Source organism: Ranitomeya variabilis, chromosome 4 (genome assembly GCF_051348905.1).
Source record: "Ranitomeya variabilis isolate aRanVar5 chromosome 4, aRanVar5.hap1, whole genome shotgun sequence".
NCBI lineage: Eukaryota > Metazoa > Chordata > Amphibia > Anura > Dendrobatidae > Ranitomeya > Ranitomeya variabilis.
In genome coordinates this window covers 100,215,709-100,242,233 of record NC_135235.1, presented here as the reverse complement: position 1 = coordinate 100,242,233, position 26,525 = coordinate 100,215,709, and the positions used below count along the sequence as shown (strand labels likewise).

At 42.3% G+C, this 26,525-nt stretch overlaps 1 protein-coding gene across 3 annotated transcripts in view; it reads right to left on the bottom strand.

The window, feature by feature from the left end:
- LOC143769920 (solute carrier family 22 member 15-like) overlaps window positions 1-26,525 on the bottom strand; it is a 278,504-nt gene that overhangs the window by 46,863 nt on the left and 205,116 nt on the right. For all 3 annotated transcript variants that reach the window (XM_077258975.1, XM_077258977.1, XM_077258976.1), the window contains exon 10: window positions 14,711-14,783. In XM_077258975.1, coding sequence (XP_077115090.1) covers window positions 14,711-14,783 — 73 coding nt within the window. The remainder of the gene's footprint in view (window positions 1-14,710; window positions 14,784-26,525) is intronic.

Here is a 26,525-nt window from a genome sequence, read left to right as displayed (position 1 = left end):
ACGTGACCATTTAAGGTCTTTCAAACTCAGGCCCACCTTACCGTCATGATGCAAGAGCTACCTTAATCAGGACATTAAACCCTTAAAGGGTTATTCCCAAAATACCAAGTTATCCCCTACCCTATGGAACTTGCCGATCATTGTGGGTCCAAGTTGTAGGATCCTGAGTGAGCCCAAGAACAGGGCTCTGCAGAGTGCCATACTGAATACTGCGGAGATGCGCATGCTTGGCCTTCCCCCCATTAAACCTTGGCTATTTTCCATTTTTTCCTCCCTTCTTCCAAGAGCAATAACTTTTTTTTTATTTTTTTCTGTCAATATAGTCATATGAGGCCTTGTTTTCTCGGGATGAGTTGTACTTTTGAATGACACCATTCATGTTACCACTGTGACAAAGTCACTGGTAGAGTGCTGGAGAGGAGATATGTGTCACTATGCTTAATGGTGTCAGTGATGTATTTTCCTCCAGCACACTATGTGCTGCGAGGTTTAAGTTAAGTTCCGTAACTGGCTGGTTTTTATGTGGACATCCATAGAGTGGGTGGGAGGGTGTCCACCTTATCTCCACCTGCAGAACTGGCACCGCCGTGTGCTGACAGGACCTGTGTGATGTCACAGTCATGTGTTCAGTCACAAGGGGGAAGAGTCACATGGTCTGGGGTTTAAGTAATTTGGCTCCAGAGGCAGTCTTTGGTCAGCAGGACTGGAGAGAGGATTCTCCAGTGGTGTCATGAGGAGGAAAGACTATGCATATATGCAGCATAGTCAGCATCAATAGTAAAAAGTTGGGGACACACAGGGTTAATAGCAGCGGTAACGGAGTGCGTTACACCGCGGCATAACGCAGTCTGCGACCGCTGGCATTAACCCTGTGTGAGCGATGACTGGAGGGGATTATGGAGAGGGCGCCGGGCACTGACTGCAGAGGAGTAGGGAGGGACTAATCAGACTGTGCCCGTCGCTGATTGGTCGCGGCAGCCATGACAGGCAGCTGGCGAGACCAATCAGCGACGCGGGATTTCCGTGACGGAAGTTGTCGATAGAAAGATGGAAGTACCCCTTAGACAATTATATATATAGATGTTGATGTAGGTGGCTATAACATAGTCCCATATATAATGTTATCATTGGGTATAAACTTCCCAAACATATATCAGACAAAAGAGGGGCTAAAATAAGATAACACATGTAAATCACAGCAGCTACTTAATGTCTTCATTAGGAGGCATGTGTTGGGGGAGGGATAGATATGGTTTATAACACAGATGCCGGCCAATGAAAATGCTTAATGGCGAGGGTGTGTGCTTCACATGTATCAATATCATGTGATCAGGTGACGTGTGTTGGCCAAAGTGCGGCGCATGCACAGTTAAGGTCCCCCATACATCAGACGCTCATGCTCGCCACCCCGTGACACGCAAGTGCCCCACCGCCATCATGGAGACGGCGAGTGCGCGAACATGTGAAACGCTCACTCACCTGTGCGTTTATGGGAATACAAACCGCGCATGCGCTTTGGAGCACAAAACATCCCGATGGAAACCACTTTGTTAGAAATGCATATCATATAACGATAACCTAAAGATGTTATATTGCATAGTATTAACCCTCAATAGTGATCCTTATATTAATATCATGTCTGGAAAGATTAAACTAAAGAAGCAATGTATAAAATAATGTGTTAAATTACATTGTGTAAGAAGAAACAAGTACATCCAGGAACTATTGTGACACCAACGTGCATGTTACTAACAAATCAATGTGTATGTTGAAAAAAGTGAATGTCAAGAAAATATTATATGCCATATTAACTCGGCGGCATGATGAAGTGTATAGTGCTAAAAATTGTCAAAAACATCGATATAGATGTCATATAAAATGTACGCGACATATTAAGTGCTAAGTGCTGCAGTTAACACCAAAAAGCGGTGTAATAAAGAGTATAATAGTTTGATACTATAAAAGAGAAAAATAACTAAACCAAAAACGTACCAAGCGACTTAGAATTTTTTTCCCCGCCATATTTGTATATACATAGGTGAATTCTAACATAAATCAAAGGTAGGTATGGTATAGTCACATATATTCGTGGGGGATATGTACATACATGGATATGAATATGCCATACTTACTTTTGATTCATGTTCTTTATCTCTTATGGTGTTATTAATCGCCTATCTATAGATTTATATGCAAATATGGTGGAAATTGTTTTTCTAAGAGGCACCTGGCACTCTTTTGGTTAAGCTATTGCTCTCTTATATAGTATTAAACTATTAGACTCTTTACTACACCATTTCTGGTGTTCTGAGAACTGCAGCTTAAGCACTTTAATATGTCACATACATTTTATATGCATATTATATGAATCAAAGTCAGGGACAGGACATATGACGTAAATATATGTCGTGAAGGGGTTGATTAATGGGTCGTGCCAGAAAAAGGAAAGTACAGCCCTTGGCTATTATCAGGAGTCCCATAGACAATAAATGGAGTGATTGCATGTGCGCCCCACTCCTTTGAAGGTGAGATTGCTGGGGTCCAACTGGTCAGACCCCAGCGATCAGCAAGCTATCCCCTATACCAAAAATAGAGGCTAATGAGTGATTTTGGAATTGACCATTTAAAAGTAATCTATCTTTCCTGAGCCAAATGGACTATAAAAGGGTTGCACAATGTGGCGAGAGGGTCACGCAGCCAGTGATGCTATTCTGTCTGACCCCAACCATATGGTCATAGACATGTGTCTTTCTGTTGGTATCGGGCATGTATATTCCTGGTCACAGAGAAGAGGAGTGGTGCTGTGCACAGTAAGGAGAAATAACTATGGTTCCCTATGTGTCCCTCCCTGACACCCCCAAATACTAGGAGAATAGTGGTCTTGTGCCCCCTAGTAGCACTGCAGAAAAGGAATAGATGACGTGGATAAGTGACCACACACGGATAGAGCTATGTAGTGAATACTGCAAAGGATTGTGGGAGGATCGCAGATGCAGAGTTCGCATCTCGGCTTCACGAAAATGGCCGCCGCGATAGCCATCTGCGCACGCGCGGATGCCCGCGGCCATTTTCCTGAAGCCGCGGCCAGCAGAGCGCCGCTTCTGCGCACGCGTGGCCAAAGCAAGATGGCCGCGCCCACCGACCACCAATGGAATAACGGACATCGCTGCTATTTTCACTCCCCAGTGCAGGATTCGGGACCTTGGACATGCGCACACCACTACGCCACCAACGTAATGATGAGCCTGATCTGGGGGAGAAACAGCGCTGTGACCACGCCCATCCGACCTGACCAACTTGAGTGACAGCAGAAAACGGCCACTTCACAAAGGTATTTCGGCAGCCTAACGGGGGTGTAAAGGCACCAAAAAGGCACTAACGTAAAGCCCAGCTCTGCCCCTATTTCACACTATTTTTATCTAATCTTTAAAAAACGGGGTGATAGGTTCCCTTTAACAAAAAAGTGTGAAACAACTGAAAATATGTCTTATATTCTAGGTTCTTCAAAGTAGCCACCTTTTGCTTTGATGACTGCTTTGCACACTCTTGGCATTCTCTTGATGAGTTTCAAGAGGTAGTCACCGGGAATGGTTTTCACTTCACAGGTGTGCCCTGTCAGGTTTAATAAGTGGGATTTCTTGCCTTATAAATGGGGTTGGCACCATCAGTTGTGTTGTGCAGAAGTCTGGTGGATACACAGCTGATAGTCCTACTGAATAGACTGTTAGAATTTGTATTATGGCAAGAAAAAAGCAGCTAAGTAAAGAAAAGCGAGTGGCCATCATTACTTTAAGAAATTTAATTATATTCAGGTTAAATTCAATAATATTGAAGATAAAGCTTTCTATCAGATTCTTGAGAGCTGCATACAAAGAAAAGCGGAGGGATACAATGTATCCATTTACTGCAATTAGGGAAAATTTCAAACATCTTTAAGCGTATGCATGTAGTCCCTAATGAATGAAAATATCCACACTTAATTAGAAATGATATTCACACGCAACACAAGCAACCTTCTGCCATGTGTTTTCAATGTTTGACCTCATATTGATTGCAGCACAGCATGGTGGTCATGAGAGATTGTCAGTTTTCTCTATAATTTAGTAATTATGGACAGCTCCGGCAGATCCTGCCAACAGTAATTTGTTGAAAATCCCATTGATTACCTCTCATCAATGTTAGTACGGTCTGTAATGACAGTAACAAATTCAAGACTTGCTCTCGAAGCTCTGAAACAGATAATCTTGAGTATGAGAACTGTCTCTTTTAGGAGACCACCTGAAAATGAATCACTGAAAAATAATTTTCTAAGGGGCGCAGTATATTCAAAGAAGTGTATTATATGGTGGAATGGAAAACCTAACATAGTAGATCTCGTTGAAGGGAATCGGTCACCAGGTGTTTGCTACTACCCCATCCGAAAGAGGCATAATGTAGGGGCAGAGACACCGATTCTAGCGATGCATCACTTACTTGGCAGATCTAGCAGTTCTCAGAATGCTGAGCTCTGTATAATGCCATCCACAGCACTGATTGGCATATTTCTGTGTACACTGTGCATAGGCAAAAAGCTGCCAATCAGTGGTGGGGGCGGGGTTATACAAGGCTCATGAATATACAGTATGGACTAAATGGCAGCAGGTATACTCCTCTAGTGATAAAATAACTGTATCAGCAGGAGCTGATGAAAACCACACCAGATCAGTAAGTAACATCACTAGAATCAGGGTCTCTCTCTCTACATAAAGCTGTTCTCAGATTAGGTGGCTAAAACCGGATGACAGAGTCCATTTAAGAAGGAGATCTTCCGAAAGGTGATATTTTAAATAGATTTCACTTCACATATATATTTCTACCATCCAAAGTGCTATATATTGTACAGCCTGTAAACTGACCCTGGAGCCCCCAATACACGATGTGCCGATGGTTCTGCCAATAGCTATCTCTCCCCGACTTTCCATACCACAGGAGCGCTTGGCTCATCCAAGAACTCCAGGATCTTCATGAGAGAGACGCTGACAGACACCTCTGGTTCTGGAGCCCAGCATGGAAAAATGGAAAGGCAAAAAAATATCTTTCCCGGGAAAAAACATGGCCGACTCTCGTTGGGAGCGTACTACGTACAAAGTCACAGAAACCAGAATACGCCGAAGTTAATGAAGACTTTAATTGGCCAATCTGACTTAAAACGATACAGATTAACACTTGTTAACACTCCATCACTCCTAAACACATTATATTCTGATTATATGTTCTGGTTAAATTCAATTATATTGAAGTTAAAGCTTTCTATTAGAGCCCAGGGAGCCACGCACAAGCAAAGAGGTGGGAGACAATGTATCCATTAGCGATAATTCACAATAAAAAGTACGGTTAGCCACCATAATCCTCAATGTGCATTCATTAAATCAGAGGGGTGTCATTTCAGACTAGATTTCACTCAAAGGATATGCTTATTTCATTTTTTTTTTCTATTTTCAAATGGCCTGGGTTGCAAATTAGATGTAGCAACAAGATAAAAGCATAAATTCCAATGCCTTGCTATATTAAATGTGTGTGTGTATATATATATATATATATATATATATATATATATATATATATATATATATATATATATATATATATATATATATAACTAGTGATGAGCGAGTGTGCTCGTCACTTGAGTTTTCCGAGCATGGTCGAGTGTTCTCCGAGTATCTTGGGCGTGCTCGTAGATTATGTTTGTGTCCCCGCAGCTGCATGATTTGCGGCTGCTAGACAGCCTGAATACATGTGAGGATTGCCTGTTTGTTAGTGAATCCCCACATGTATTCAGGCTGTCTAGCGCCGCAAATCATGCAGCTGTGGGGGCACAAACATGTACGAGCATGCCCAAAATACTCGGAGATCACCCGAGCATGCTCGGAAAACTCGAGTAACGAGCGCAGTCGCTCATCACTAGTATCTACATAATAATGAAGTAGTAATTTATATTCAAGGTGCGAGACATATTTGCTGGTGGCAAAATACAATATTTCACCGTTTAATAGCAGGAAGTTCTCATTTCCCCTATGATTCTTTTTTACCAGCCGTCTACCAAGCCTGGAGATATGAAAGTCCAAAGACCATGCAGTGCAGCCCACATATATTTTATAATTGTCATCAAGAAATTGACTATCAGAGCCATTGCCTCCTAATGACAATGGATTAGAAAAATCACTGGTAAATGCATATTTAATCCGATTTTCTAAGCATTTGATATTGTTTAATTAGCTCATATTAATTAAAATGTAGTCTAATTTTTTCACAACATAGTGAGATCAGCATGATACACCTTCCAAAGTTATTTCTTTGTTCCATCAATGAAAAAAAAAAAGCTAGGACTACAAAGAATAAATCGGCAAAGTATCCTAAAGAGAGACATAAAAGCATGCATACAAATTACGGTATACTGCCAATTATGTAATTTACAACTTAAAAATAATTAACGGCATAAAAATACACAGCAATCACTATTGGTCACAGCATCAGTGGAAAGGTCAATCACTATAGATATTGCAATGTCGCTCTGTATGTGGAAGCCTGGCAGCTCTTAATAGGGCATCCGAGGACAGGTTTTGCACAAGCCACTCAGTTTAGCTTGTCCCAGGGTAGCCCAATGAAAATTACACTGCCCTCATCACAAACTCATAACAATACACTGGGCAGTAGATCATTTTTTAATGAATGAGGAGATGCTACCATTAGGTGTACATAGTGAATCAAGTGTATTGCACCAACTACTACATTTATAGATGGTACACAGGGGCCCACCAGGGGATTCACCTGTTGCCCAGTGGGCCAGTCCGAGCCTGGAAGGATCCCCTTGGGTACGTCAATGGAGTGGCTGTTTGAGTGAGATGGCAGACAGAGGGTAAATCAAGAAGGGTTGTATCCAAAGGTCACAAGACAAAATCAGAAGTCAGGGATGTGGTCAGGAGGATGCGGAGATCAGTATCGGAAACTGAACTGAATCAGTGCAGAGCAACTAAAGTATAAACCAGGGTAAGTATAACTTATAACTGGCAGGTAGAAACCGATTGCTAGGAGTTTCAATAGGGAAGAGCCATGCACACGGCTCCCAAACAGAGAGACAATTACATCTGATAACTAGCCCTCTGCAGCAATACACACAAACTGGAGGAGGGACAAGTCCTAAAGTTTAACTGGAACACAGTCTCGCTGGCCAGTGGCATTTGCAGTATACAGGGGCAGTAGGAGTGTGTTCAGACACTGATGTGACAGGATGCTTTCTGCAGTTTTCCTTTACCTCCATTCTGAAAACCCAAGACCACATGGAAACTGAAAAGCTGCTGTTGGTGTCCCTGCATGGTGTCCCCTTCACCCTCCATGCAAGGACACCGGCTTACTCACCGCCACAGCTCTGAGGCATGGTCTCCCGGCGTGTCTCTCCTACTTCCTGGTGTGCATGTCGTAGTTCCAGGAGGTCCTGTATCCGCAGTCCCTTGGTCCCGAAACGGCAAGTGCCTGAAACTCGTCTCCTGGTACGGGAGCGACTAATGCTTGAACCTCGTCCCCTAATCCCAGAGCAGCCAGTTCCTGAACCTCATCCCCCCGATCCATGAGCAGCCCGTGCCTGAACCTTGTTCCCTGGTCTCAGAGTGGCCAGAGCCTGAACATTGTCTGGTCCTGGTGTGGCCAGTCCTGTACCCAAAGTCGCCTGTCCCGGAGTGGCCAGTAATGTCCCCAAAGTCCCCTGGCCCCAGTGCAGCCAGTGCATGAACATTATTCCCCGTACACGAGTAGCCAATCCCTGATCCAGTATCCTAGACCGGCGTATCTGAACTAAACCCTAAATCAGTGTCAGCGTACTTGACCCCTGGGGTCCGCAGCTGCACTACCGGGTTCTTCCTAGGAGTGGTACCTGGCGGCTGCCTTCAGTCTGTCTCTACCATCAGGAGCTCCAGTTAACACCAGGTAGTCACTTAGCTATGCTCCTTCCTGGGTAGGCCCGGCTCTGTGGCACAGTGGATCCACAAATCCACATGGACCACGGTTGGACGTAACAGTTTGCTTGGCCATGGCAGCAACAGAAACAACAAAACCATGTTGTTGGAATCTACCAAGTTTTATATTTCTAAGGAAAACTCACAGCATCATCTATTATTTTAGTGGTGTTCTCTGCAGTGCTGGATATAAAGTAACAAGAAATATGGTGCAGCCACTGACATCTAAGGTGAATATCCATATTACCTTACCAATATTAAAATGCAACCAAAATTTAAAAAGTTCGATCAGGACATGATAGGGAATTTTATTGTGTGACTGTTTTTCCACATTATAAAAAATAATGCATATGCAGCTTTAAAAGGAATTGTCTAGCCAAGAAAAAAAGGTGAACATTAATAAGTAAATTAAATAACTTTTTAATATTGTTCATTTAGACCAGGTGCCCAATCACCAGCCAGCGGCTCTGGTCACGTTCCTGACTGCTTACATAGGACAGCATTTTGGCATTAGCAAGTGATCAGAACCAGTCTACTGGCCCTCTTTAGCTCTGGTTACTCTTCCAATCATGGAGGACTGTCCTGTTGTAAGTACAAGACTCGAGCAGCTGATTAAGTTAGGAGCACGTGGTAGAAATTAAAAAAACAAATACAGCTCTGGCAAAAATTAAGAGACCACCACATCAAAACCTTGTCATTGGCAGCCCAATCTCCAGACCTGAACCCCATCGAAAACCTCTGGAATGTAATCAGGAGGATGATGGATAGTCACAAGCCATCAAACAAAGAAGAACTGCTTACATTTTTTGCCAGAAGCAGTGTGAAAGACTGGTGGAAAGCATGCCAAGACGCATGAAAGCTGTGATTAAAAATCATGGTTATTCCACAAAATATTGATTTCTGAACTGTTTTTGAGTTAAAACATTAGTATTGTTGTTTCTAAATGATTATGAACTTGTTTTCTTTATTTGAGGTCTGAAAGCACTGTTTTGTTTGTTTTTTAATTTTGACCATTTCTCCTTTTCAGAAAAAAAATACAAAATGTATTGCTTGCAAATTCGGAGACATGTCAGAAATTTAAAAGAACAATTTACATTTTACTCAAAAATATACCTATAAAGAGAAAAATCAGACAACTAAACATTTTGCAGTGGTCTCTTAATTTTTGCCAGAGCTGTATGTTCTAGAACTTACTCTTTAGTGCTCAAGTACCGTATATACTAGAGTATAAGCAGAGATTTTCAGCCCATTTTCTTAGGCTGAAAGTGCCCCTCTCGGCTTATACTCGAGTCATTGTCCCAGGGGGTCGGCGGGGGAGGGGCAGCTGTCAAATCATAATCACCTAATCCCGGCACGTCTCTGCATGTCCCTGCTTCTCCGGCACCCGTAGCTCTTCCTGTATTCAGCTGTCAAGTGGTACAGCTCATTAAAGTAATGAATATGGACGCGACTCCACTCCCATAGGGATGGAGTGCATATTAATTACTTTAATGAGCGGTACCAGTGACCGCTGAACACAGGAACAAGCTGCCGGCGTCAGAGACCATCGCATCGGAGAAGCAGGGACCGCACCATGAGGGTGAGTATAACGGGGGAGGGTGAGCATTACGATATTCACCTGTCCCCGTTCCACCGCAGCGCACCGCTCCGTCTTCTGCGTCCTCTGGCTGTGACGTTCAGGTCAGAAGGAGCGATGACTTGTTTAGTGTGCGCGCCGCCCTCTGCCTGAACAGTCACTGCAGAGAGCCGGAAGACACAGCAGCGCACGGCGGTGGAACAGGGACAGGTGAATATCGCAAGTGCCGGTGTCCCCGCCTGCTCAGGACAAGACGCTAGTACGTCATTTTTTTTTTTTTAAATCGCAGCAGCAGCAGCATATGGGGCAAATGTTTCTATGCAGCATCTTATGGGGCCGGTCAACCTTAATGCAGCATTTTATGGGGGACATTTTCTATGGAGCATCTAATGGGGCCATAATCAACCTTTATGCAGCATTGTATGGAGCAAATGTTTCTATGGAGCATCTTATGGGGCCATAATCAACCTTTATGCAGCATTATATGGGGAATATTTTCTATGGAGCATCTTATGGGGCCATAATCAACCTTTATGCAGAATTATATGGGACAAATGTTTCTATGGAGCATCTTATGGGGCCATAATCAACCTTTATGCAGCATTATATGGGGCACATTTTCTATGGAGCATCTTATGGGGCCATAATGAACCTTTGTGAAGCATTATATGGGGTGTATTTTATTATGGAGCATCTTATGGGGCCCGTCATAAATTTTATGGAGCATTATATGGGGCTCCTGATGCAATATGAATATTCAAAAACACTTAACCTACTGATGTCTCAATTAATTTTACTTTTATTGGTATCTATTTTTATTTTTGAAATTTACTAGTAGCTGCTGCATTTCCCACCCTAGGCTTATACTCGAGTTATTAAGTTTTCCCAATTTTTTTGTGGCAAAATTAGGGGTCTCGGCTTTTACTCGGGTCGGCTTATAGTCGAGTATATACGGTATGTATATTTTTTTTTGCCAGGGCAACGCCTCTGAAGACACACTTGGAAGAAAAAACATTTTTGCTGTAAAAAGCCTTTTTATAATAAAGCTTAATTAAAACATTTCACTTTTCAGTCAAGTCAGTTGTGGAGCTTGTCTGATGGTTCAAGTACCGTATATACTCGAGTATAAGCCGAGATTTTCAGCCCAAATTTTTGGGCTGAAAGTGCCCCTCTCGGCTTATACTCGAGTCACGGTCGGCACGTGAGGGGGAGAGGGCGCTGAGGCATACTTACCTGCTTCCGGGGTTCCTGGCGCTGTCCCTGCAGTCCCACGGTCTCTGGGTGCCGCAGCTCTTCCCCTGTTCAGCGGTCACGTGGGACCGCTCATTAGAGAAATGAATATGGAATCCACTCCCATAGGGGCGGAGCCGCCTATTCATTTCTCTAATCAGCGGTAACGGTGACCGCTGATAGAGGAAGAGGCTTGGGCACCGAAGACCAGCTGTCCGGGGGAAGGAGCGGGACGACGGGAGCAGGTAAGTATTACATATTCACCTGTCCGCGTTCCACACGCCGGGCGCCGCTCCATCTTCCCGGCGTCTCTCCGCACTGACTGTGCAGGTCAGAGGGAGCGATGACGCATATAGTGTGCCCTCTGCCTGATCAGTCAGTGCAGAGAGACGCCAGGACGGGACGCTGAGGAGCTGCAAGCAAGAGAGGTGAGTATGTGTTTTATTATTTTTATTGCAGCAGCAGCAGCACAGCTTTCTATGGCACAGCTATGGGGCAATAATGAACGGTGCAGAGCACTATATGGCACAGCTATGGGGCAATAATGAACGGTGCAGAGCACTATATGGCACAGCTATGGGGCAATTATGAACGGTGCAGAGCACTATATGGCACAGCTATGGGGCAATAATGAACGGTGCAGAGCACTATATGGCACAGCTATGGGGCAATTATGAACGGTGCAGAGCACTATATGGCACAGCTATGGGGCAATAATGACGGTGCAGAGCACTATATGGCACAGCTTTCTATGGTACAGCGATGGGGCAATAATGAATGGTGCAGAGCACTATATGGCACAGCTATGGGGCCATAATGAACGGTATGGAGCATCTATTTTTATTTTTGAAATTCACCGGTAGCTGCTGCATTTTCCACCCTAGGCTTATACTCGAGTCAATAAGTTTTCCTAATTTTTTGTGGCAAAATTAGGGGGGTCGGCTTATACTCGGGTCGGCTTATACTCGAGTATATACGGTATGTAACCCTTGTCTTTCTTCTTGTGAACGATTTTCTAAGATTGGCATTATTCTGTTTTTTGAGATGTCCAAAAATGACAGGAAGTGCAGCCAAATTGTTTTGTTAATGGCTAAAATATTGAGTGTCACCACACTAGAGAAATATACTACCATTCCCACAACCATTCTTGCTTGTACCCAGCACCTGGGTTAATAGCTCGCATGCCAACTCTGAGATCTAAAAATCTATGAATGAAGCACCGGGAAATGTTTTTTCCATAGAAACTCCTACACAAAATACTGACGGTAAATTATAGTGACGGGAGCCCGTACAAATCACTCACAAAATTGCTCATGTCTCGGGTGCAGTCATGAAATCACTGTAACAACTTCAGAAGTGATCTCTTGCCAAAAGCAGCGTGCACTGCACATCTGGTAATGTTTTCTCCTGACTTTCATTACCTACATTAATGGCAGAAATATTTCAAATTAGATAGTGATACAAAGTCCAAGATGGCAAGCGCTTGATTGATTTAACTATTAATTTCTTTCACGGCGCATGGATTAATGCATAGGTTGTGAGGGAGGATGAAATATGCTGGTGGCATAAAATATCAAGATGAGGGGGAATTTGAAATTTTAATGATATTGTTCATGGATTGAAAAAGATTCCTACTCAGAATTTCATTTCAATTAATCTGTGACGGAGCGGAGAGCTCACGTACGCGGTTAATACAATGTTAAATACAACAAAAAAACTAACATTTTCCCTTGTATTATGGCTTTCCCATACCTGTTTCCTGGTCATTACCTTAGCATTCATATATATTTTACATTTGCAATGGTAGAAGTTGGTAAAGAACCTGTAGACAGACGTCTCAATACACAATGAAGTATGTCCCAAGTGGATTAGCCCAACAGAATCGGTGCCATGACTTCTATGGTCGGTGCAGTGGCTCCCTGACTGGGCCTATAGAATCCCAGGAGGTAATGGCATACACCTATGGCCACTAGAAGGATGCCGCCATTCAGATGTGAAATACAGGGTATATCTTTTGATAGTACCCTTATGATAAACTCACGTGATTGGTAAAAAAATGTTTGAATAGTGGGGGTCCAACCAATAGGATCTTCATCGATCCGAAGAACAAGGTTTGACATCGGAATTGGTGCCTGCTCTTCCTGTCTGTTTCTGTCACCAGTTGGCACCGCAGTCTGGTGACAAGTCTAGTTCTGTGTCTTCTGGGACTTTTAGTTCTGTCCGAGCTGGGAGTTCGAGAGTTATCTTCTGTTAGTGTTTGCTCTCTGATGCTGCGACCCGGGCATGGCAGCAAGCTATTTAAGCTTCTGAAATCCTGCTGTCCACTACCAGTTATAACGTGATTAGCTTTAGTGAACTTCTGTGTATCTTGCTTGTATTCTCAATGGACATTCCTGATTTTGACTTCAGCTCATTTTTTTGACTACTCTTCTCCCTCATAATTTTGTTCCTGCTCGGATATCCTGGTTTTGACCCAGTTACTGGACCATTCTTTCTGCCATCTTGTACCACTGGCCACAGTTGTTGACTCTGTCCCTCCCAAAAGGCTCCTATCTAAGTCCAAATCCCTGTACAGAGGTTACAACTTCTGGGATTTCCTAAAGAGAGAGGCTTGCACCAAGTCTGTCTGTGGAAGCCATTTTAGGGCTGCAAGGTGACCACTGACAGACCCATGACACACATGGATCCCCAAATCCCCTGTGTAAATGGAGCAGAGGTAAATATGATCAACCACCGTTTCATTCACTTCTATGGGTCTGAGACAAGACAACCTTTGCAAGTCTGATAGAAGTGAACGGAAGGGTAGTCAAGCATGCGTACCATGGTTTTGTTCACAAAGGTTATTTTGGGAATCCCACTGCTATTGGTCAGACCCCCAGAGATTATTCAATTATTACCTCTCCAATGTACTGTATAAGTAATGTGTTCAGTTAAAGAAAACCTCTTTATAGCATCTTCTACAACTACAGCACCCACTTCAGTGTACTTGTATGCACTCGAATAGGTCAGATGTCCTAGAGAAGCGTACAACATCACTCAACCAACATTCCACTAGAATAGACGGATCAAGAACATTCATACAGCCATTCAATGATCCATTCTTAGCAACTCCTCAAGCCATTACAACACAGACACGTCATTAATAGGTAAACCCTACAAGGGCTATATGACTACTTATGAAACTGGATAAAGCTTTCGAGTTCTTGGTCTTTTCTATGCATTTTTATGGCGGAGAACTGTCATAGTTCAGCAGATTTGCCATAATTCTCAACTTCAATAGGTTAATTTGAGGAATATGGCTTCCAATACACTGTGAATTAATATTGTTTGACCACATTTACAAATATGCCTCATTGTGTTCCATCAGCATCATTCAGCATCTTCTTCTGTCATCAATAGTGATGACTAGGTAATAGGTTAGTTACTCTGAGGGGTCTTTGGCTTGTTGGGGTCTCTTGGCTTGAGTTAGTTTGAGAACTACTGGTCTACTAGATTTTTATTCTACTTATAGCTTATTATGTCACATGAAGTATGCTATTCCTTTTGCATTGTGCGTGTGGTCTAATCTATTGTATGTTGCACTTGCATACCAATTTGGGGCCTTGAAGTGACAGCAGATCACATTTTCTATAGCACTTAAGAATTCTACAAACACGCTATACACCGAACAACAGAGAGAAAGATCAAAGTTCGGTTTTACATTACTTTAGGGCTTATAGCCAAGTGTTTGTGACCATCTCCAGAGATAATGCAGCAAGAGCTGAAGAGATGGCTGAGCCGAGTACAGTTTTCATAAACTTATCTGTAAGACTTCTGCATTTCGGTCACATTCCCCATAATTTAAAACAAATCATAAACACTTACAGGCTCTTTAAAATGCCAAGTAAATCAATATCAAAGAAATTGCTCTTACCATTGAAGGTACGAATGGAGCAAGTATACCTCCAAATCTGCATGCCATGGCACATACACCCAATCCAGCGTTCCTAAAACAAAAACAACAAAATTATAAGAGCAGAGGAAAAAAAAAAAAGAACCTTAAAGAGAACCAGTCACCTCTCCTGACACTTCTGTTAGAGTGAACTTTAATTTCCCACAAACATTTTTTCATGGGAACATTCCTCTGTTCTCTATCTTGTATGACTAAATTAATAACTGGGGTCACTTTTCTTCTGGTCAAATGTCCCTACACAGTTTGGACACCCAAAAACAATAAAGGGAGTGGGTGACATGCAAATGCGGCCATGACTCCAATCCAACAGAGCACTTAAGAGCCCAGTTATCTGGATTTGTGGGATCTCCAGTAAGGAACCCACATCGATCAGCAAGTTAGAAAGAAAAAAAAAAAAGAACGCAGATGGCAGTTACCCTCCCTAGGTTCAGCGCCGACTCTCCACCACTGTTCTTATCTTTGTTTACTGGCTGCAGTGGTGACATTATGACTACAGTGCACGTCGCCGCTGCAGCCAATCACTTACCTCAATGGCTCTATGGATGTATACAGTATGAGCCATTGAACTCAGTGATTCGTTATAGCGGTGATGTGCACTTTAGTCACTGATATCAATGCTGTAAACAGACTAGAGCAGCGTGTTTTAGGGGTATAGGAGCATTTGTGGACATTACACTTCATAGTGCAAATTAACTTTTATATTAAAGAAAACTTAAAGATTTATATGTCAGAGGTAACCCCAGAGTCAAAAAAAAAAATCAATGCAGAATATTCACCCCAAGATTACTGAGATAGAGCTCACATCATATTCCGGACTTAGTTACCGACTCTTGTCTGGAACCTTGAAAAATGAAATTCACTTATACCCTATGGAGGCTATGTAGGGCTCACGCTGTATATAGTGAGGCTATGTGGGGGTTCGCACTATATATAGGGAGGCTATGTGCGGGCTCGTACTGTATATAGGGAGGCTATGTGGGGATTCGCACTATATATAGGGAGGCTATGTGCGGGCTCGTACTGTATATAGGGAGGCTATGTGCGGGCTCGTACTGTATATAGGGAGGCTATGTGCGGGCTCATACTGTATATAGGGAGGCTATGTGGGGATTCGCACTATATATAGGGAGGCTATGTGCGGGCTCGTACTGTATATAGGGAGGCTATGTGCTGGCTCGTACTGTATATAGGGAGGCTATGTGAGGGCTCGTACTGTATATAAGGAGGCTATGTGGGGATTCACACTATATATAGGGAGGCTATGTGCGGGCTCGTACTGTATATAGGGAGGCTATGTGGGGATTCGCACTATATATAGGGAGGCTATGTGCGGGCTCGTACTGTATATAGGGAGGCTATGTGCGGGCTCGTACTGTATATAGGGAGGCTATGTGCGGGCTCATACTGTATATAGGGAGGCTATGTGGGGATTCGCACTATATATAGGGAGGCTATGTGCGGGCTCGTACTGTATATAGGGAGGCTATGTGCTGGCTCGTACTGTATATAGGGAGGCTATGTGAGGGCTCGTACTGTATATAGGGAGGCTATGTGGGGATTCACACTATATATAGGGAGGCTATGTGCGGGCTCGCACTATATATAGGGAGGCTATGTGAGGGCTCTTGCTGTTTTTAGGGAGGCTATGTGGGGCTCGTACTGTATATAGGGAGGCTATGTGGGGGTTCGCACTATATATAGGGAGGCTATGTGAGGGCTCATGCTGTATATAGGCTATGAGGGGCTCGTACTGTATATAGGGAGGCTATGTGGGGACTCATACAGTATACAGGAGGCTATGTGCTGGCTCACACTGAATGTAGGAGGCTATGTGGGGCTCATACTGTGATATCATGAATATTAATAATTATAATGAAGATGTTAATATTAATATTGATTAGAATTTCAGCCTATTGGGTTTGCCTTCCACAATAGTCACAGTCTCTCATGTTGCCCCTTGGGAAAATGAATTGCCTACCCCTGCCATAGACTATAAAGAGTGCAAGTTTTGAAAACCACAGATAAAACTAGTACATAAAAAACGGAGGTCTGACTTCGCTCTAATACCGATCTTTCTTTAAAGATACTTGTTACTATGCAGTGTACTCGGCAGCAGTGTTGCTAAAGCAACAAAACACTGTGTACAATTTTGGGTTTTCCTTTTAAACCCCATAGGATTTACATGTAGCGGTTTCTTTTAGGATACCAGAAAAATCATATTTGAAAAGCATATAAAAAAGAAAATGCTTCCATGCATACAACAAATAACAGGGGTCAGACTCTAGTGCAGTCACATGAAGTTGAAAGCACTGCTCACACCAGGCTAGTGGTCCGTCTGTGCACTCTGTGTCTGTGATTCTCCTCTATTCCCCGTGCAGCTGGGAAAGTCAAGTGACCGCATATAAGAATACCGACTAGTTTTACTCGATTTCTCTCAATAAAAGAGAACAAACGAGTAGATCTTTACTTGGCACATCATCGCACGTATGCAAATCTTATAAATGGGGTAATGTCACTGCCCACCCGCAGGGAACTCTTGACACTGTCCACATCTTACACGGTCACGGTTCAGCAGTTCCTCTGATGTTCCTACTAGTAATTTCTAATGTAAAAACTTGGTAATGCCATCTGGTGGTGGGTGAGGGGGTTGGTCCCTACAGACTTTTACCCTGCCCAATCAGAGCTGCCAGTGTCAGACTGTAGAGACGCACCCCTTTGACAAGGGGAATGTAATGCCCAGATGTATTAATATATAAATGGAGGAACAAAAGATGAATGGCAAATCGACCTAGCTCTAAAGGAAGATGCTTCAGAATTGTTATTTCAGGGGAATACAAGGTGACATGTCAGAAGTGGTAACATCCACTATCCCTATAGGACGAATACTAAAAGATTACATAAAATCCCTTACTGATTACTATATGTAATATATTCAGGACACAACCCTTATACTTAGTATATGGTCTCTGTGCTTAGTGGCAGGGCTGTGAAGACTGGAAGCCAAACCACCGACTCAGACTGACTCCTCAATTTCCCTGACTTCTGACTCCACATCATCGGTCACTACTGAGCATGTACATAAAGTGCAGCACAGATTCATCTCCGCTAACAGCCTAGATCCTTAGATCAGGAACATAACAGACATTTATAGGACATTTCATAACTTTCCCAAATTATTCTGAAAACATTTACAGCATTTTCTGCAGTATACTACTGTACCCAATGTATTATATATTTTAGGAGTCGGACACGGTCTATTTTATACCGACTCCGACACCACAGCCCTGCTTACTGGTACATATAAAACAGTGGATTAAGAAGTAGGATCATCCGATTTACAGCTTTTTTAGGAGTAAGTGATTAACTTGATTAATAAATCTAAAAAAAATCAGGATCACATTGTATCAGTTTAATCGTATTATTTCAATGTCTGAAACTCCTAGCTATTCATACGTGTAAGAAACACATTGAATCACGCCAAGAAACATAAAAGAAAAAGCATACCGTAATTAAAAAATACAGGCAATAAACAGTCAATCGCATGGCTGAACACAAGGGTGTAGCTGTAACTTATACTCAGGTAGCAGTCTCACGTGGCCACAGGTGTCCGAGAGTGGCAACTGGCCATAATTAGGTGAGGGGTCATTTGCATTGGGGCTTTTCATATTATAGGTAAAGCTCTTACTGTAGGTGGTCCGGCACAATTAATGCACTACCACAAAAGCTTAGGAAAATATAGTTTCCACCTATAAATACAATCGAGAGACTGGAGTGAGATTTCTAGAGTAGGGAAAGCCAATGCTCGTCATGAATTAGATGCCCCTGATGGGCTTCCACCCTTTCACTTTGGTGCAGTTGGGATAGATGGTGTAAAAAGGCCAAGTGTCGCAAAATTTTGAGCAATTCCGAGTTGTGCTAAAATCTTGTTACTTTTCAATACCAGAATTTCAGCGTGAAAACTTCAATCAGTCCCATAGTCCAGAACAATGTTTCTCATTTATCAAATAGCATAAGACAATGATATATTCGACAGTCTTAAAAAGTGGAAAATATCAGTATGCTCGGTCTAAAGGTTGGACAACTTCAGTAAATCATCGGCCCACTGTGTGCACACCATTTATCCATCTCCAACAGTGATGATTGCTTTAGATACGGCAATGGGTTTATTTCAATTACTCGGGTGAATAGATCCAATGTACACGGAGGTTGTTCAGTTTTTCCCGAGCTTACCTTTAAATGATAAACATTATTACTAGTGTACTGAGACATTCATTTTTAATTAGAAATGAAAAATGAGCTTAGTCTCCAAGGAACACTATCATTTTATGGTCGCGGGTCCTTAGAATACAGCATAATAGCTATGGAGACAGGTTTAAACACTGGACTATGAACTAATAAAACCATATCATCAGCAGCAGGACACTGCTCAGTGCCAGCAGTACCTGCCAAAGTAAGCGGGTCGGTTAGTGGTTAGATAGGCTGTCATGTTCGCTGACTACAGGTGGGCTTTAGCGACGATTGCTACATGTAAGTGATTTGCAATTATTATTTTCAGTTGACAATAATTGATGCCATCTTATGTGGCCTCCTAATCAGAGAGGCCGCTCTGTGTTACAGACTGCGTGTAAACAGCAATGGCTGGCCTTCGAGTAGGGGCTACAATATGAGCCCGCGGTCATACAGTTAAGTCCATATATATTTGGACAGAGACATTTTTCTAATTTTGGTTATAGACATTACCACAATGAATTTTAAACAAAACAATTCAGATGCAGTTGAAGTTCAGACTTTCAGCTTTCATTTGAGGGTATCCACATTAAAATTGGATGAAGGGTTTAGGAGTTTCAGCTCCTTAACATGTGCCACACTGTTTTTAAAAGGGACCAAAAGTAATTGGACAGATTACATAATTTTAAATAAAATGTTCCTTTCTAGTACTTGGTTGAAAACCCTTTGTTGGCAATGGCTGCCTGAAGTCTTGAACTCATGAACATCACCAGACACTGTGTTTCCTCCTTTTTGATACTCTGCCAGGCCTTCACTGCGGTGGTTTTCAGTTGCTGTTTGTTTGTGGGCATTTCTGTCTGAAGTTTAGTCTTTAACAAGGGAAATGCATGCTCAATTGGGTTGAGATCAGGTGACTGACTTGGCCATTCAAGAACATTCCACTTCTTTGCTTTAATAAACTTTGCTTTGGCTTCATGTTTTGGGTCATTGTCCATCTGTAGTTTGGCTGCATTTGGCTGGATCTGAGCACAAAGTATGTCTCTGAATACCTCAGAATTCATTCTGCTGCTTCTGTCCTGTGTCACATCATCAATAAACACTAGTGACCCAGTGCCACTGGCAGCCATGCACGCCCAAGCCATCACACTGCCTCCGCCGTGTTTTACAGATGAGGTGGTATGCTTTGGATCATGAGCTGTACCACGCCTTCGCCATACTTTTCTCTTTCCATCATTCTGGTAGAGATCAATCTTGGTTTCATCTGTCCAAAGAATGTTCTTCCAGAACTGTCCTGGCTTTTTTAGATTTTTTTTTAGCAAAGTCCAGTCTAGCCTTTTTATTCTTGACACTTATGAGTGGCTTGCACCGTGCAGTGAACCCTCTGTATTTACTTTCATGCAGTCTTCTCTTTATGGTAGATTTGGATATTGATACGTCGACCTCCGGGAGAGTGTTGGTCACTTGGTTGGCTGTTGTGAAGGGGTTTCTCTTCACCATGGAGATTATTCTGCGATCATCCACCACTGTTGTCTTCCGTGGGCGCCCAGGTCTTTTTGCATTGATGAGTTCACCAGTGCTTTCTTTCTTTCTCACGATGTACCAAACTGTAGATTTTGCCACTCCTAATATTGTAGCAATTTCTCGGATGTTTTTTTTCTGTTTTCTCAGCTTAAGGATGGCTTGTTTCACCTGCATGGAGAGCTCCTTTGACCGCATGTTTACTTCACAGCAAAACCTTCCAAATGCAAGCACCACACCTCAAATCAACTCCAGGCCTTTTATCTGCTTAATTGAGAATGACATAGCGAAGGGATTGCCCACACCTGTCCATGAAATAGCCTTGGAGTCAATTGTCCAATTACTTTTGGTCCCTTTAAAAACAAGGTGGCACATGTTAAGGAGCTGAAACTCCTAAACCCTACATCCAATTTTAATGTGGATACCCTCAAATGAAAGCTGAAAGTCTGAACTTCAACTGCATCTGGTTTTGTTTAAAATTCATTGCGGTAATGTCTATAACCAAAATTAAAAAAATGTTGTCTCTGTCCAAATATATATGGACTTAACTGTATATTGCCGCATCTAAAGCCTCTTCATAAATCAGCTCTGGTGAGGAATTAAGTTTTATACTTAAACCTATTGCTTATTTTATGTCCATTCTCATGTTTTTTGTGGGATTTTTTTGCAGGTAACAAGATTTCTATAGATAACTCCTGAAATATTTCAGTTTTTATACCAACTGTGAGGATATGGCAGCTTACTAAAGATTATAGGACAAATGGACATAGAGCGGAGACTTTTTCCAGCACGGAGCACCGGTTTTGTTGTGCTTTATTAGATATTTGCTATACTATTATATCTATTAGCTATTTAGTACCAAGAATCAGTAACCATTTCCGTTGATGTACTCCTTTACTTTACTGATTCTTGGCACTAAATAGATATAGTAGCATACGCTGAATATGGTTCTTTTTGCACTTATGATGATGTACCTTTATGCATGCCTGTGGTATAGTCTGTCCATAAGGATTTCTTTATTTGTGCTCCTTTTTTTTTGCACTAAGCAAATATTATGCACTAAGCACTTTTTTGGAGTCTACAACAATCAAAAATAATTGAAAAGGGATTTATCATTATTGGACAGAACTGTGCACACAGACATGCATGATAGGAAAGTAAACATTAGACTGTTTCTGTAGGTCTTTATCTTCATATTGCATAGGCGGCCAAGCTTCATTGTATTTATACATATCCCCTTTTTGGAGGTTTATTACTACCCTGTTTGTTAGTTTTTAAGGTTTAATTATTTTAATCATGTATTCAATAAAATAATCATTTAAAAAAAACAAAAAAAAACTTCTGCTGGAACCACTCTGTATCCATAGTAAAATACTGCTAGTTTGGAAAATGTGAATCTTTTGATAGTAATGATACAATGTGGTACAGTGCATTATCTCTACTGCATTTGATTGATTGGCTGAGGGATACAGCAGAGAGGGAAGCCTTTGTTAGGCCTCCCTGTTGCCACAGTAACCATGAGCACCCCACGATCGTGCTGCGGGGGTGCCACTGGACTGACAGACAGTAATTTCCCTTTGTCAGATTCTCTCACATAACTATGTCACATTGCAGCAAATCATCTACAATCTTGAAGTACAGTTACATCACCACTGCACTCTGCAAATCACTTTCGACTAACCTCTGCACTATTCCGTACCTCCCACTCCTGACTCCAAGACTTCTCCCGTGCTGCGCCAATCCTCTGGAATGCTCTACTCCAAGATATTAGGACCATCCACAATTTGCATAGTTTTAGGCGCTCCCTCAAAACACATTTGTTCAGAGCGGCCTACCATGTTCCCTAATCAAAGATATTTTATGTTTCTGTGTGTGCCCCATTCACTATCTCCGTCTATCCCCCACCCCCTGAAGATGGCTGGACCATCATTGTAAATACATCATTGTAAATACACACCTCTACCTTGTATCTCCCCCACCTCATTGTAGATTGTAAGCTCTCACGGGCAGGGTCGTCTTATTTTGCTTTAATTATTGTATTGTTAAAGTTGTTACTTATGACACTTGTGTTTGAAACCGTTTAACTGTAAAGCGCTGCGGAATATGTTGGAATATGTTTATATGAATATATAAAGATTATTATTATCATTTAGCGGGAAGGGCTGAATTCACTCTCACTTCCTTCAGACAAAACCAACTCTAGAGGAAGTCAGAGAACAGCACTTCCTGGGATCTCTGGGAGTCCGGAAGATCAGACTTGATTGATCATTCATTTATCACTTAATGCTGTTAATGATAAATGTAAGTAGCAGGACTAACTCTTTAAATATATATGTTACAATAATATCACCTAGTGACCCCAACGCACCCCCTCCAAAAAAAAAAAAACAACAACAGCGACATGCTCCTTTGTGGCCATCTCTACTTAAAGGTGTTGTGCAGAGCTTGCAAACGGATGATATCTCTGTAGGATATTTACTTATAGATCATCAATATAAAATCAGTTTGGGCCAGACACCCATCATCCAAAACAGATCAGCCGATATCTGCTCCATCAGTGAGCAGATGAAAGCAGCCAGAACACAGCAGTGCCGTACATGGTTAGGGGACGTTGCCGATTACAGCGTGGATAGGTCATCCACATGCAAGTCCCGAACAAGCCCTTTAATGATGTTGAGCAGTTATACTATAAATTAGTACATTAACCAATTACTATAAACAAGGTTGGACTAGAGCAGTGTTCCCCAATCCCAGTTCACAAGAACCACCAACAGGTCATGTTTTCTTTAGTATTGCACAGATGATGGAATTATCACCCGGGCAATACTAAGGAGATCCTGAAAACATGACCTGTTGGTGGCTCTTGAGGACCGGAGTTGGGGAACACTGGACTAGAGGAAACCCCAATTTCCCAATCATTAGCATGTAGTATTAGCCAACCCAAGAGGGATCTAGAGGACCTGTTCTTTAGATCCAGGCTGCTAACACCCCACTTTCTAACTCCTTGCACAGTGTATGAGCAAAGGATGACAGGTTCTCTATGTGACACGCTCAGTCTTGTAGTACGGATACAAGAACATTTCAATCTGGCTGTGCTACTACTGCATGGAAAAAAATAATCATATACTGAATTAATAGCACAAATGATTAGTTTTGCACTCACAGTACTCTGATAATTGGTGAAATCAAGCACAACGTTTTTTTTATGCCGGCCTGGATGCTTTTGAAGTGCTTCCAAAGACAGAGACATTATATAGCGCAGGACAATGAGAACTAATCCTTCCGAGCTTTAGAACATATATCAGAGAGATCCAGCCAGTATTCTAGCAGGAATGATGTCGCCGGGCTGCCTGTGGGACCAGTCATGCAGTGGTTATAAAATCCTCCTGGCTCCCAAATCCAATTTACTTACCTTCTTTATTAACTACATTTACACATCCCATTGCATCAGGCTCCACAAAAGACCAAGCCGACAAAACACAAGGGGTGCTAGCGAGTCACACATGTCACAGCTGTATCGAATATGCCAATTGTAATCATTTATAGAAGAAATATCAAAATAAAGGTCGTGGTTACCACCATTTTAATGAGCTGCGGAACATGTTGGCTCTATATAAAAAGATGCTATTAATATTCCATCGTTTCACTCCTCTGTGGCTTCCGTGATCTCATTTAAAATAAAATCCCGGTCACCTGAGACGTAAACTTGAAAAGCTTTAAATCTTTTATCTTGTCTTCACGAGACGCTGCATCAATATTCACCAAAGAAAATCTACACTAATACCATCACGTACAGAGATATAGCCAATCTGAGAAATGACAGCACGGGTGGGAATACAACGCATTATTGGATTCCCTGTGCTTGGAGAAACTGCTCGTTATCAAAGGGGTGTTCATTATTCCGTCATTCTTAAATTCAAAATGTGAAAAATGTCCCAAGCACTGAATTTAATGGATATCCCTAAATAGTAAATGCTATATACTTTACAATTAAAGAGCAATTCGCAGTCCATCCTCCCAGATCTGAAACCACCCAATATGTGTGCAAAGTGTAAAGATCATTAGCATTTCTGCCAGAAAATGACAGCATCGAGTAAATGCTTCAGTTGAAACTTGTAAGATGTGCTAACAACCACAGTTCACCACTCAGGGCCGATAACGATTTTGCCTCTCAAAAGCAGCTGAATGCTCACTATGGAATGCTGGTTCGCTCAGAATCCGATGACTTCCCATCCTCTCCTTCTTAAAAAATGGTTGCTGAACCATCAGACAACATGGCAAAGATCATGTCTATTGTTTAAAGGTTGATCTGACACCTAAAATGTATTTCCTATCTATCGTTATACCCTAATCACTTTTGTAATTTGCGTTATTACACAATGGTCGCAGCATCCATGGCCCCTCCTGGAACAAGATATCACAGGGGCCAGCGCTGCAGTTGCTCACTAATTTCTTGCATCGCTGCCCCCTCTGAAGACGTGTTAGGTCCTGAGTGATAGATGCTGTGGCAGAAGCGAGTGCAGCGCTAGCACTCTGATTCTATCTCCACTGCAGTAGTTCTAACTGAAAGAATGTTATCACGAGGTAGAGATTAAAGTAATGACACTAACGCTGCCCTACACCTTCTAGAACTGCCCTTAAGTGAATCATCATCAGGGCTTGGCTCTATTTATACTTACTGCTTCTATCACCGACCCTGCCGACGATTCATTTGAGAGTGGTACTAGAAGCTATCTGCACCCATGCTGACGTCTTTCACAGTTAGAAGCTACGGTGGCAGAGATATAAGCAGAATGCTGGCGCTGCACTCACATATCCCACAGCATCCAACACCTAGGTTCCAAGACTTCTTCAGGAGCATTATGTGACATTATAAAATACTATCACATAGCACATCTCCAGCATCTTACGTTGTGGACTTCTCTTTTTACGCATTGAAAACTGTGTGCAACTTTTTTCTATTACTGATTTTTATGGAGTTCCTTTGATTTTATCCGTAGGATATGGCTTCAGTGCAAAAGATAAATATCCATCAATATTCATCATTATGCCCCTTATGTCCTTTCCATTTACCCCGCTTATTCCAGGTATCTAGTCTTCCTCCATGTCTAGACCTTGGTTTAACGCTCCACTATTTCCATAAAAGGGCATCACTAAACTCAGTTTCTAGACAGATTCCATATACTTTATTTAGAAGAATATTCTACCTAGTGCACAATACAGCTAACTGCAAATTAAACACTGCCACTAGTGCTGGTTTTTCCAGACTTAATGAAGCACTGCAGACCGAGCCACTGCTCACTGTCTACTGAGCGATGACTGCAGCTGCACAGGCACGCCTTTATGATTAATAGACAGAGGTTTCTCAGGAATAAAAATAATTTTCCTCCCAGCAGCTGCACTTTCAGTAAGGAAGCCAGACAGTTTTGGAACGTTATTCACCTACATATTAACCCTATATCAAAAGGGTGATAGCATTTGAAGCTACTATAAGATCCCATTATCGGTTGGTGCTCCAATTCACTGGACGGTTCTCTAGATTAGCTACTTTGGGTCTGCCTTTCTGTTCAACCCTACTGCAGAGGTGTCAAACTGCATTCCTCGAGGGCCGCCAACAGGTCATGTTTTCAGGATTTCTTTAGCATTCCACAAGGTGCTGGAATCATTCTGTGCAGGTGATTAAATTATCACCTGTGCAATACAAGGAAATCCTGAAAACATGACCTGTTGGCGGCCCTCGAGGAATGCAGTTTGGCACCTCTGCCCTACTGGACAATGGTTCAAAGTTTGGCGAAAAATACTTTTTTCAAGTTTTCTACTTTTGACCTCCCCCACCCCAATTACCTGCAGAATAGTTATCCCTAAAACATTCATAAATGTGTCTCTAGTTTGTTTTTGGCTTGCATGGTCAGGTGGATTCTTTAAAGTGGAGTTCAGGGTGAGCAGCACGGACAGAGGCAATGATACAGCGGTATGGACATGATGGTCAGCATGTGGATCAGCAAGGGAGCAGGATATGTAGTGGACGGTG